The following is a 14,547-nucleotide window of genomic DNA, read 5'->3' on the forward strand; positions in this document are numbered from 1 at the left end:
TACTCTATAAAATTAACTGGAAGTTTTTTTTATCATCCTTCAATTTCTAAGGATAAAATAATCTACTTATTTTAGACAGACTTATCCATTTATTCTTGGATAATTATACTTTTATTACAGCTAGTCTGGGACAAAACTAGAGCTCCTTTTTACAGTAAGATTTGGTTATTTATTGAGTTAAATATATTTTATTTTGTAAAAATTCTCTGAACTTTATTTTATAGATTGAACATAAAATATTTTACGTCCAAATTTTTTATTCAAAGTACGAGAGAATAAAATATATTTAACAGTCATATGTATCATTGTACAAGGAGGATCAAATTTGCTTTCATTCCTTTACGATCCAAAATAGATATGTATCATTGTAGAAGGAGGATCAAATTTGCTTTCATTCCTTTACGATCCAAAATAGATGCATGTCAGATATTTTTCTCTTCATCAGCATCACTTCATTTATCACTGCAGCCATCCATCCTTCCACTTGGAAGCGATTACTCTTTTTAACTCGAAAGTTTCTGGTCCTTAAGATGTCCTTTTCCTTGATTGGACCACGCATCATGCATGGGAGAGCTCATGAGTCATGGGCACATCATTTATAATAATAGAGACTACATTGTTGACGTTTTACATCATTCGCACGTGCCCATGCAATAACTGTTGTTGGGGCTCATTTAAGATGATTAAAGACAAGTCGATACTTTGAGAAGGAATAACTCATGTTAGTTGGTTCATTGAATTTACAACCTAACCACCCAATGGATGCTATGAAACTTAAACTTCAACATTCCTCTTAGGTTCGGCACAATCTAAGTATACGGATTGGTTCGGGCACGACATTTGGATGTGTATGTGCATGCACTAGTTCATTTATCACACACTTGTGATACTTTTAATCGTGCTCGAAAGGAAATATAGGATGCCGTAAGATTTGAGCAAAATGTGATCAGGGGCTTCAGATGTGCATGATTAATGTTGATGCATATCCAACACCACCTCTAGACTGACCCACACGAGGTTTTGACTAATGTAGAATCTTGAGTTTGTGGTTGCCGTACAAGTTGTAAATGATGTGATAGTTTATTTGTATTTATTTTACAAGAACTATAAATAGAGAGAGAGAGAGACTTTTACCTAATTTTGGTAAAAAAAAAAATTAGAACATCATAATTGTCACTATATTTTTTAAACTATCATAATTGCCCTCGCATAAGCTCTATCAAAACTATTATTTTGTTAGATGAATCTAACTAATCGCAAATAAAACTAAATTAAATTAAGAAAATACTATATTTTTTTTTTATGAATTGCTTGAATGGATTTATAAGCGGCCCCCACAATGCAATTGAGAGGTTAGTGAGATGAGCAAATGTAACTCGAACAAAAGAGGTCTTTCACATCTCCTATCCAAGTAAGAATCTTTCTTCGTGCCCCTCCAGCTCTCATTTTTACTTATCCTTCTTCTATCATTGGGTTAGTAGGAATTAAGGAGGGTTCTGGGCAAGTAGATTTTGAAAACTATCAGATGTTATATGATTTCATAGTCCAATTATTTTAATCTAATATTTTACACTCTAAGCTTCAAGAAAGAAGCGAAGGGTGGGGGCATCCTAGGGATCCCGATGGGCGAGAATGGAAAAAGTGATACTCGAGGGTCCTAATTAGGAAAACAAAAGATGAAGAAATCCCTAGTAGAGGCAAGGAAACAATAAAGGGAAGAGGAGACTGAAGTCGAAAAACAAGCTCACTGTGGCTCTTTCCAAAAAAAAAAATTAGCCATTAATATGGTACAATGAATGAGCAAGAGAATCAAGGAAGTAGACAGACGATCTCTGAGAATTTTTCAAGCAAAAGTTTTAATCTTGACGCAACCAAACAGTCCCAAGTGGCAATTATATAGAAAAACTTGATTGCATATATTTAATTCCACAACCAACAATACCTATATAGCATTCGTTGCACAAGGGAAAGTTATTACTTATAAGCTATAACTCTTCTTTCTTACCTTCATCGCTCCTTGCATTCCTCTAGTTTTAGCAATATCTTAACCTAGATTCTAGTTATTATTGGTGGTTACATCAAAATCTTTCAATTTTTTATTGAGCTCGCAGATGACAATGCCTCATAAAAACGGAGTTTAAATTATTTCAATTAGTGCGAGATTAAGTTTAAGATCTAAGTTAGAGACTTATTTATACACACACACACACACACACACATATATATATATATATATATAATGAGACAAGACCTTAATAAGTGGGAAACAACTGATAAATAAATAAAAAAAATGTAAGAGTGATGTTGAATCATAAAATCACTAAAATCCGGATGGATGCTGCATGCAAATGTTTACCCAAATTAATTTCTTTTTAAATTTATTAAAAACACTCTATATTTTTATTAGTATTATATAAATTCTACCATATGAATATTTACTATTTAATCTCTATAATTTACACTTAATGCTTTAAAATCACTTGGAGTTAACTTTACTCCAACAACAGCCAAGCGAATAGAGAATTATCCATTACTTTTTAAAGCCAAAAGTTAAAATACTTAATTCTCTTTTATTTTTATCTTGCACTTTAAATGTACTTTATGGGTATTAAGACTGTTCTATATTTATCAAGAAAACTAAAGGCAGAATCTTTTTGAGATATTAAAAGCAAAGTATAGAGTCTAATGATAAAAGATAAATATTTGGAAGGATTTAAATGAAAATAAAGGCAGAAATGAGGTGTTTTTAATAATTTTTTCTTGGATACAATTATATAGCGGTGTTAAGGCTGACAGGTGAAAGGCAACTCGCGTTTACAGAATAAATCATTAATTTTTTTTTCTGTATAAATTATTAATAACGCCTTGACAAAGGAGGTTTAAGAATAACAATAAGAAAATAAATTCAATAAATATTATGGGGTCCACTTAGACAACATATCGTAAGCAAGTAGACAATCCAAATTTGGCCAAAACCAATAACTTCTGTGAAAGAGAGAATAATTTTATTTAAAAAATAATAATATTATATTACTGCGTCAATACTGTTATCCTATTTTAACCAATAAATCCGTAATAGATATAATGGATTTAAAGAAGGAGACTTTAAAATGGTAGTTTAAAATTTTAAATCCATAACTTCTTTGATGCAAATCTAAACAAGAATTGGTTGCAAATTAGCGTCTTGTAGTATAATAATGAAACTAAATTCACCACTTTTAATTAGTTAGAATATGATTAATAGCTCTCTATGATTATAAAAAAGAAAAGAAAAGATAAAATCAATGTAAACACAAATGGCTTAAGAAGCCATTTTTTCCCCTAAAAATAGTCAATAAGATAACGGAAATGGCTTGCCTTAATAATGAGTGTTTGACCAAAAACTCTACCTTTATTTAGGGAATAGAAAAATAAATTCATTATTCCCTTTCTTCTTCTTTTTTTTTTTTTTTTCCTTTTAGAGATTATTATTCCCTTAAATCGCTGACTTCTTGGGTAATTTTATTGGACTAGAAACACCATGTTTACCACGCAACTAAGATTCATTGATAATGACCATCCCTCGTCTTCAAGCGAGAGTTAACTCATGGATGCTAACATATTAATCACGTATAACCTATAAATTTAATTGCACCTAAAAATAAAATAAAATTTGAACATATATAATCGAAGGTGTCAAATAAATGTCGATATGAGTCACCGAATCCTCGGTGTACTATTTATTCGTCGCATTTGAAGTCACATAAGCCCATGATATTAATATGCATAACGAGGGCATTTGAAATTTTTACCCCAGAAAATGTCAAATAAGGAGAATTTTTTGTTTTTCGCATATTAGAAATAGTCAGGGGGTGTGTTGCAAATAGTACATTTCTAGAATATATATATATATATATAATATATAAAAAAGAAAAAAGAAAACTCTAGAGGAAATGAATACGCAAATCATAACTACTTTATTAAATGGACGCCTCTCGTATTAATGGGCATGGCGTCGCCTATTCGCCTTTATGATTTCTTGGTATGTAGAAGAAATAATAGAAACATATGGGGTTTTGTTGTTATCTCTCTTCTCCCTCCTCTTCTTCTTCTTCTTCTTCTTCCCCTGATTCTTTTGTTGGCCGATGCGTAGCGTCCGTTTCAATCCCTTCCTCTCCAATCCAACTCTATTCCCACCGAACGCTCCCTCCCAATCCGTAATCCCGTAGGCGCAATCCGAGGTATCGCGCTGCGCTCTTCCTCTTATTCTTTCTTTACCCCGCTCGATCACTCTCTTGCTCTTTGGCTCGGTGTTCTTTGCGGTGGATAGGCGGTGGTTAGATCAAATTGGGCGAGTTCCGTGATGGGTCTTAGTCCTTTTCTTGTTTAGCGTTTTGGGATTCTTTCCTTGGTTCCGTTTCTTCGGGTTTTGATGGATTTTGGTGTTTTCTTGGGGACAATTTTTTCTCTTTTATCTTGTTTTGATTTTTGGGCATGCGGGTTTTGATTGTATATGTTCTTTGCTTATTCACAATGCACTGATTCGTGTTCGTTTTTTTTCTTGGATTGGTCCTAGACTTGGTCGTGTAGGTGAGTAGTATCTCCATTGGGAAGTGCGAAGTTGTCGGTGGAGTACGTAACATTTCAGGTAAATCTCATTTTCTTTTTCTTGATTATGGCAGTTCTTCTTTATTGCAACTTCTATTATTAAAGGAGTTGTACTTGGTTACTCTGCCTGCCTTCTTTGCAATGCCAATTATTGTGCATTTTTATGTACTGGGTTATTTTTCTTCATGCGGCTGTGTTGGGTTTTATGTCCTTTTTCTGTGTCAGAGTAGGTTTATTGATATCTCGATTACTTGAATCTTTGGTAACTTCCCAAACTTCAACCTTTTCTCATGTGCAATTTATTTGGTTTCTGCACTGTATTACTCGAGAATTGTGTATCTTACAGTACATGTGATTCAGCTTTGAAGTTGTATTAGTACAAATTTTGATATTCTTAAACCTATTAATAAAAGACATGTCTGCTTATGCTACTTCGTATGTAGTATATTTTGAAGTTCAGGCAGCTGAGTGTGGCTTGACCATTATTACATCTCAACATATGCGATCTTATAACAGGGGGGCTGTGTTAAGCGTTGCTCTGGATTCTTGGTTGAGTAACTTGAGACAAATTTCTGCTAAAGACATGTAAGTAATGGGAAAGGAGAGGAGAGGAGGAAATATATTAGGCTGTGTTGGATTTACTGGTTTAGCACTTAGCAAATTTAAAGAAATGGATAAATTTTTTCACTTCATAAAATTATCGTAAAGGAACTTTGTCTCTATTAGAATCGTGGTGCATGGGTGAATTACCATGTGGGTGATTTTTAGAGAATGTTATCTTTTCCCTTGATTATCTTGATCTTTACATGTTAATGATTTAAAGGTAGTTATTTCTTAGTTGCTTGATCAAGATAACGATAAGTATTGCTGTATAGATATGCTTTCTTGCAATCTTGCTAGCAGTGATCTTACAGCTTGTAGAGAAGTACATTACTTGCATTTTCTTTCATTAGAAACTTGGGACATATATCTGACTGATTAATGTCATGTCAATAGCCAGTCATAAATTTTGCTCTATCTTTTTATGGAACCTTCTCAACTTTTTACTCTTCTCTGTAGCTGACCTACATATGTGGGAGGAGTCCTTGAAAACAATGACTTCAAAGCTTGAGATCTATTACTCTTTTGTGCCTTTCTATTCTCCTATAATTGCCTTTGCCCCATCTTCTGCACTTCCTCTCTTTCTTTCCTCTATTATGCTTGTTTATATAGTGGTTTGTTAGCTAAGATAAATAACGAAGTCCTACTCCACATAAAGAGGTTCAAATTTTATCTTGTTGTCTCATTTCTTGGCTTAACTTTTGGCATTTTCTTTTAGAGGCTGATCAACTTGGAGGTTCTTACATTGAGAGGTAAAGTGATGTACACAAACTCCTGTTTTTATACAATGATCTGGAAGAGAGCTCTTACACATCATTATAAGTGAATCAAGTTCTTGAAAAATTTGTCAAGTGCTCTCATAGTGGAGAACTGTGAGTTTTGAAACACGCTCGGTGTTCAAAATAAAGTACACAGAACAAATGAACTGTTGATTCAATTTTAATCATTTTTTCCTTCTGTAGGGGACTTCTTTTCCACTATACTGTCAACCTTTGATTCTACACTCAGATGATTGGATTATATCCAAACTTTTGTTCTTATGCATAAAGTGATCCCCTCCATCTCTTTCACTAACGGAGAGAGGATTTTGTACACATTATATGCCCTTTCAAGTTAAGTGTCAGAATGTGCTTCAACTTTATCCAGCAATGGCAAAGTAAACAAGACTTAAGTTTAAAAATAAGCAAATATTCCTAGTAGATACAGGTCAAAAGATAAGCTGATTCAATTAAGATAAAAGACAAGCTTGAACTCTTATCCATACTCTGCTTGAGCTTGACTACTCAATATTGTGTGAAGTAGGAATGGATAGAGGTGTAGAATCTAGAGATGCAAATATGTTTATGAGCAGTACTTACTACAACAACAAAGCAAATAGGAAGATCACGAATGAGGTCCAAATAGGAAGATCACGAATGAGGTTTAAGGAGACTCCTTACAGAATTGGCATTTTAAAATGTAAATACAAGATCCCTTCTAATGTACAACTGCCTTTTTGATGCAATGAGCCACAGTATGCAGTCCAAAAATAGATTTGGCTTTTCTTGTTTTCTTTCTACCTAAGAAGCCGGTTTCTCTTTGCCATTGCAATCATCAATCAAGAGATTAATGTGGTGATCTAGGTCTGGATACCTAGCTTTCCTCTAGAAATATCATAGTAAAGCATGATTTTCAACTTGATAGATTAGTTTACTTATGGAGTATTAGACTGAGAAAATCAATTTGGGGCATGCAATATGTCGAGAACAAACCTTCTTAGTTACAATGTTGGAAATTTTAAGGATAAGAGGAACTCTATAGATAAGTTTTGCCTTGTGAAATTTTATGTGAGTTTATTTATGTATTAAGGAGTGTGCTGATAGCCTGATACATGTAATCATATATTTGAGGAGGCAAAAGAGGCTATTGTATAATAGCCTCTGATTTATTATCTTACATTTGTTTTGGACTGCTGGATGTATGCATTAAATTTTGCATTGAGTATCTCGATGAACAATATTTAGTCTTTTTGGATTTCAAGTAAGATGTTTGGCTTATTTATCTCAACTGATTAGACTATTGGATCAAGATATATCTTACAGTGCAGGTCTCTATGACTTCAGAGATGGCAATTAAATCCTACAAGTACCAAGCAGAGGCATTGGTCAAGGACTACTTGCTAGCAGATCCATTTGTCCCATATACCTCCGTGCTTTCTGGCGTTTTAATGTGCAAGATGGTATTTTCATTTGCCTTTTATTTTTTATTTGGTAAATTTGAGTGTGTCAACATGACATCAAAAGATTGCTAGTCAAAATTGTCTGTGAAGATGACTATTTATCAGAGTGGAGCACAATATGATGCTTATAGAATAGTTGATAAACAAATCATAACATATTCTTTTTACATTTAAAAGAACCTTTCTGTTTTTGAAGTACTGTTTTGTGTTATATTTAGTCAATAAATAATAGAAACAATTGCTATCGAACATGAATCTGCAATAATGGCCTTGGATAAGAAGTATCGAGAAACTTACCCACACAGCAGCATATAACATCTCTTCTAAAAATTTATTATGTAAGTACTATTCAAAATGTCAATTTCCTTGATGACATCGTGTAATTACTATAGGAGGCGGTTTCTGATTGTTCTTTCTGGGACATGCAGAGAAATTTCTGTTTTGGACCAACAAGTGCCTAATAATTTTGTTGTACCCTGATCTGTCAATTTTGATTGAGTCATTGATATCTAAAGTTCTTTGGAAAGTTACTGTATGTGCTTTCTTTATCAAATGTTCAAAAACAGATGTATTTTATTCTTATAATATGTATTAAATTGAAAAGCTGTCCAGTAGGCTTATTAGATACCAAGTGAAGATGTGCAAGATGATCTGCTGGGAATGAGCCACTCACCGCAGAGGAAATAAACTGATCAAAGAAACTTGACCATCTGTGGAAGAATTGTGCACTATCCAATTACTGAGAAATGTTAAATAGGCTATTAATCAGTTGAGATGCCTATCAACGAATAAGTTGAGGTGACAGTGATTTTTGCTAATAATGTTACCACAGTGGTGTTCAAAAGATTTGCTTAAAACTTATCAACTTATTTGGATTAAGAAAACATTCTGAAAGCTACATGTAATTGGTTAAGGTTGACAAAAGAAATATGCATCCTGTTGTCTTTGGTAGATTTTATCTGGTAAGGATCTTCTGAATTAAGAGGAGTGCATATAAATATCAAGCAGAAAGCATTTCAATATAACTTTATGAGGGGTAACCTGGTAGGCTTTATAAAGGATTGTCATGAAATTATTGTTGTAAAAGCTAGGGAGCTCTACAGGATACATATGCTTTCATACGAGAGAGAGAAACAAAAATTGCTTCAACAGGATATATTGATAGCACAAAAGTTGTGTTAAATGTTTAGTTTTGCATCCAAGGATTATTACGCCTTCCATGCTGGAGACTTTCTGGATGCACTAGAGCTTCCAACAGTCCAAAACTTGTAGCTTTTGAGTGAATTGAAGTTCATCCATTTGAGATGAACTTCAATTCATCTCAAATGCATCAAGCAAACAAGGCCTAACCCCACTGCACACATATTCAATTATTTTTTCATTTTTGTTTATGAAGGTGCAAATTGTGTCATGTAAAACATTTGTTAAGTGTTATGCAGTTGATCTTTTTCTCATTTGTCATGGTCCCATACTATACGTGATAGCTCTTTTAATCGTCTCATTTATTTTGACAAGGGTCTGCCTTTTCTTGCTTAGGCATATGACACGACACAGCTAGTCAGCCCATTGTACTTCAAGGGCTATGCTTCTATGACAAAGATGCAACGCATTGAGTGGAATAACCGGTGAGCTTTACATCAGATGTTTTATTTCCTCCTATGCTCTTTTCTTTTGAACTTTATTGATAAGTATTTGGACCTTTTGTAGGGGTATGTCTACTGCCCATGCCATTTTTATCACAGTTATGTCATTGTACCTGCTTCTATTGTCAGATCTTTTTTCTGATCAACTTGAAGGATTAGTAATATTCCGAAGCTCAAACCTGTCTACATTTGCATTAGGGGTAACAACTTCCTTTTACTTTGCTATTACTCAATTTAGCCTAGATCTGTACTCTAGTTATTGCGATCTGTTTTTTATGTTAATATTATGATGGCAATCCCATATTTGACAGGTTTCCGTTGGTTACTTCATCACAGACCTTGCTATGATACTTTGGCTCTATCCTTCCCTTGGTGGAATGGAATATGTTAGTAACCATTTTCATATCTACAAATAAGCATGAAGAAATCATCTGATAAGATTCCATAGTTCATCCATTTTCATCTTTAATCATTTAGGTCTTGTGTTTCAAAAATCAAAACCATCACTAACTTTTTCATGATGTTATCTTTTCAGGTTCTCCATCACATGCTTTCTCTAATTTCTGTAGCTTATGCAATGTTGTCGGGGGAAGTGCAGTTATACACATATATGGTTCTCATCTCGGAATCAACCACCCCAGGAGTCAATTTGAGATGGTAGATTTGTGGAAATTACCAGATCACACTATATAAGATATCTCACAAGTGTATTTATTCTTGCGTATTGACATTTGAGTTCTTTGTTCAAGGTTTCTTGACACTGCAGGAATGAAGAGATCCAGAGCCTATCTGGTTAATGGTGTTGCAATGTTCTTCGCATGGTTGGTAAGTGTAAGGATTGCATTTTACTACTCTTGTGGAATGGGGATTTGCAATCATGCTAAGACAGTATCAGATAAATTCAAATACTGGCAATGCCATTTTGGATGGCTATACATCAACATATTAAAAGAAATTCGTGGATGAAAAATAGCAGATTTTATATAGTATATGTTGATTTGGTTTAGTGTCCAATAGCAGCATAGTGTATGCTGCACAATTGATCAGCAGCTTCCAACAAGCATTTGGTCATATTGGACCCTACCACTGGCCAGAAAGTTTAGAAGTATGTGCTTGGAGAGTTTGTGACTTTGTGTAGCTCCCATCGAAGAATGAGGTTACAAACTTCAATTCCCCACGGTGTTGAGTGGAGTTGAACTTATCTGTCGAATTTACTTTATGTTTATTCTTTTTGTTTTGGGGGCAAAAGGTCAATTTGAAATTGAACCACTTCAGTTATCCTTTTTAGGTTCTATGCCGTCTTTATGCTTTGCATGGAGACCAATGTCTTACCCAAGTTGTCTTTGTTGGGCGTAGGATAGCAGATTGTAAGGTGTCTATGTGCGCTACTCTTGGTTGATTCAAAACGTTGCATCTTTTAATGAACATGCACTATCAAAGATGATATAATGGATCTCCGGTGCATTTCTACATATTCCCCAATTGCTAAAGTATCTTCCTTTTGCACATTTTTGGCTCTTCTGCCATGAATGGTTAATCGTTATTTATAAAGTTCTTTTATTTTCTGTGCATTCTTTTACTTTATTTTTGCATTTTTTTGTTGTTGTTGTATATATGCATATGGGCACAACTTCCTGATCTCCACGAGCATTATATATTTTTTTTAGATAATCTGTGCAGTATATTTTAGAGCTTGTTTAATGAAAGGCACCTTTTGCAGGTAGCAAGAGTATTTTTGTTCATCTACTTGTTTTATCACATCTACTTGCGCTATGATCAGGTACTGCTTTCTACCGTCACTTATTAGCAATGACTTTGTGTGTAACTCCTTGTTACCATTATATTTTAACACATTCACATTATGACAGATCCTGCAATTGCATACCTTTGGTTATCTACTAACGGTTCTTGCCCCAACCACACTGTTTGTCATGAATATGATGTGGTTTGGAAAGATTGTAAAAGGACTGAAGAAAACCTTGGCGAAGCGGCAGTGAAGACCGTGGATGTCGACATTGTGGGAATTCTACAATCATCTGTATTTTGGCATAACCATTCTACGTTCTTATGTACAAGTCGTGGATATATTAGGTGATGAAAGTGAATAGGAAAAAAATGTAGTTAACTAGAAAAGGCATTAGATTAGAGGAGATTAACCCTTTTCAGTTAGTTGCTGTATATTAATGCAACTATAATTTATCCCTATTGAAATTTCTGTTGTACTGTGCATCCTCTGGATATGGCTGATCAAGTATGGTAACCTATACTTTATGTTTATGTTCATTCTCCAAAGCAAAGTAATATTTATATACCTTCCTACTTCAGAAACCTTTCTGTTAGTTTGAATCTCATTTTAAATATGCATCAAATAATTTCAGAAACCTTAAGAATTATACTGATCAAAAGGTGAATGATATACTTGTATACACACCTTCCTACTTTTCCATCAGTTTTTCTTTCTTTCATTCTTTAAATTTTTATTTTCTAGACATAAAAGTTGTGGTCTATTATAGTAGAGCGGTTTTTACATATAAGGTACATGTTAGTGTACTAATCCGCATATGATATGTCTCCCCCCTTATCAAGGGGTAGTTCATTCATTGTTGTAAATAATAATAATAAAAAAAAAACAAATGTAATTAAATTGTAAAAACCCCATCATAAGTTTGTGAGTGCTTCGTCTACCATTGAAAAAAGAAATCACTCCTTTAGGCGTAGAAACCTCATCTCCATTTGTCCCTTCACTAGTCCATATCCCTTCCACCGTCTCAAAGTTGTATGTGAAGAATGTGACGATGCCTACTTCATCTGCATGCTCCATTCCTTGACCCTTTCCCTCAAAACAAGCTACTGTAGGACAAGACCCCCTTTGTAGCTTTCTTTCTCATCTGTTATGGAAGACAGAAGAAAGAAAACTCCACGCATGCGCATGTAAACAAGAAAATGATCCTCATATCCCACAACAATTATAAAGGACAAAAAGTAGCTTAGAAAACCACTCCTTTTTTTGTGGGGAATCTTATAACTTTGCTTTCTTAATTCTATGTGCTGGTCGAAGAGAACTTGTTCTTCTTCTGGCGCAGTTCTTATTCTCCTAGCTTGTCTTAAAAAGCTCTCTATTAGCCATGCACGTGAAAATCTTTTTAGTTGGCAGTGCAGTTACCACCCATTCAATACCCAGTACCAATTCTTTCTGACTTTGAAATGGGTCTTTGATCAGACAGAATAAATCCCAGTTTTCCTTAATTCTATAATGATATTCGATTAATTCTGGCCTCTGTTTACTTATAAACACTCTTCCCCTTGTCCTCACTCCATCACAGAAGAAGAGAAGATGCCACCTTTCATTCTCACTCCAATTTCTATCTTTCTCCTCCTCCTCCTCCTTAATATAGGCACCAATTCTTATGCAAAACATATGAATCACAGCTCTCTTGTCTTGAGCTTAACCCATTCTAGATCTCTTCATCCATCATCCAAGACACTAGAAGTCTCAGAACTACCTAATGCCATAGACATGATAGAACCTTTAAGAGGATACAGAGATGGTTACTTGTTCTCCTTAAACTTAGGCACACCCCCCAAAATCCTACAAGTATACATGGATACTGGCAGTGACCTGACCTGGGTCCCTTGTGGTAACATTAGCTTTGATTGCATGGAATGCGATGAGTATAGGAACTATAATAAGCTAGTTGACACCTTCTCACCTTATCAATCCTCTTCATGTACTAGAGTTCTCTGCACCAACCCCTTGTGCACTGATGTCCATAGCTCCGACAACCCCTACGATCCGTGCGCGGTCGCTGGATGCTCAATTAGTACCCTTGTGAGGGGTAATTGTCCAAGGCCATGCCCTTCCTTCTCCTACACTTATGGTGCAGGTGGAGTAGTCATTGGTAGCCTCTCAAGGGACACACTTAGAGTTCATGGGGTTGACCCAAAAGTCTCAACAGAAGTACCAAGCTTCTGTTTTGGTTGTGTTGGTTCTTCATTTAGAGAGCCAATTGGCATTGCAGGGTTTGGAAAAGGATCACTTTCTCTTACCTCTCAACTTGGTTTTCTTAACAAGGGATTCTCTCATTGTTTCTTGGGGTTTAAGTTTGCCAACAATCCAAGTGTTACTAGTCCTCTTGTTGTAGGTGACCTTGCAATCTCCTCAAAGGAAAGCTTTCAATTCACACCTATGATGAATAGTCCTATGTACCCAAATTACTATTACATTGGCCTAGAGGCCATTGATGTTGGTAATGATACAACTATTGAGGCTCCTACTATCTTGAGGGGATTTGATCCAGAAGGGAATGGAGGGATGCTAATTGACACTGGGACAACATATACTCATCTCCCTGAGCCATTATTCTCACTCCTGCTCTCATCTTTGAGCTCAAAGATTACATATGAGAGATCGAAAGAGTACGAGGAGCGAACCGGATTCGATCTCTGTTACGAGATTCTATGCTCCAATGACTCATGTTCAGATGATATCCCTATCATGACATTTTATTTTCTCAATAATGTGAAGCTTACATTGCCTAAGGAGAACTGCTTCTATCCAATGAGTGCTCCAAAGAACTCTATGGTGGTGAAGTGCTTATTGTTCCAATGCATGGATGATGAAGACTATGGGCCTGCAGGGATTTTTGGGAGCTTTCAGCAGCAGAATGTGGAGGTGGTTTATGATCTAGCAAAGGAAAGGATTGGCTTCCAACTTGTGGACTGTGCCTCCTCTGCCACATTCTATGGTCTCCATTAGGAGTTGAGGTATAAAAGAACAAGAAGTAATAGGTAAAATAAAGCAGGTGATGTAGTTTTGAGCTCAGAAGGATATTAAAACTTTCTTTAATGTAAATTGCACCTTTACTTCTTTTTTTCTTTTTTTGGATTTGGATGGATTAATATCCTCATTTGATGGGGACTGCTTGGTTGGAAGTACAGTTGAAAGGTTTGTAGATGGTGATGTAATGTGCTTAATAACCCATAAGAGTTGTTCTAAAAGCAGCCAACTATTGTTGCCATGCTTGTAACACTAATTTTAATCAGTTAGCCCATCCCTTTCCAGACTTTTTGAGGATAATTAACTTACTCCTATAAAACTTCCTGGTTACACTTTGACAATAAACTTATAAAACTCTTTTTATCAGACTGCAAATGGATGTTGTTTACTACTCTACATGGACAATCAAATTAGCAGGATTTTTTTTCCTGCGCAGAGTAAACCATGGAGGAGCCGGAGTAGGGAAGTTAACTTCCTCTTATTTGTAAATAAGACTCAAACATTACTCTCGTTCTAGAAATATGCATAAATATGATCAAGGTGCATAGCTTTAGGTTATGCATGGTGAGAAAATGTGAAGTTACAGCCTTTTTTTAACCAAAGTTATCACACCCCTTTTTATATCAATCTATACATATCTCTCTTATTCACGTTCAAGGCTTATACACTAACCAAACGCTTAGTTTAATATTGTCAAAACTCTAGTTAATAATTCACATTAC

At 35.0% G+C, this 14,547-nt stretch overlaps 2 protein-coding genes across 12 annotated transcripts; both read left to right on the plus strand.

The window, feature by feature from the left end:
- Window positions 1–3,983: 3,983 nt before the first annotated feature.
- Window positions 3,984–11,325, plus strand: LOC140784817 (uncharacterized). Of its 11 annotated transcripts, XM_073132390.1 has the most exons (12): window positions 4,011–4,220; window positions 4,556–4,627; window positions 5,104–5,172; window positions 5,906–5,939; window positions 7,290–7,405; window positions 8,942–9,030; window positions 9,113–9,248; window positions 9,360–9,434; window positions 9,584–9,705; window positions 9,798–9,873; window positions 10,769–10,828; window positions 10,917–11,325. In XM_073132390.1, exons 5-12 carry the CDS (start codon window positions 7,292–7,294, stop codon window positions 11,043–11,045), a joined length of 801 nt encoding a protein of 266 aa, XP_072988491.1. In that variant the 5' UTR covers window positions 4,011–4,220; window positions 4,556–4,627; window positions 5,104–5,172; window positions 5,906–5,939; window positions 7,290–7,291; the 3' UTR covers window positions 11,046–11,325. The 11 variants fall into 11 exon arrangements, with proteins under 11 accessions (XP_072988493.1, XP_072988491.1, XP_072988484.1 ...); XM_073132383.1 differs by lacking the exon at window positions 5,906–5,939 and having other exon boundaries at window positions 7,256–7,405; XM_073132385.1 differs by lacking the exon at window positions 5,906–5,939 and having other exon boundaries at window positions 7,269–7,405.
- A 1,045-nt stretch (window positions 11,326–12,370) lies between these two features.
- Window positions 12,371–13,984, plus strand: LOC140784608 (probable aspartyl protease At4g16563). Its single transcript, XM_073132100.1, has one exon. The coding sequence runs from the start codon at window positions 12,383–12,385 to the stop codon at window positions 13,802–13,804; it is 1,422 nt and encodes a 473-aa protein (XP_072988201.1). The 5' UTR covers window positions 12,371–12,382; the 3' UTR covers window positions 13,805–13,984.
- The last annotated feature ends 563 nt before the right edge of the window (window positions 13,985–14,547 follow it).

Source organism: Typha latifolia, chromosome 3 (genome assembly GCF_019914945.1).
Source record: "Typha latifolia isolate L0001 chromosome 3, TyphaL0001v2, whole genome shotgun sequence".
Classification (NCBI taxonomy): domain Eukaryota; kingdom Viridiplantae; phylum Streptophyta; class Magnoliopsida; order Poales; family Typhaceae; genus Typha; species Typha latifolia.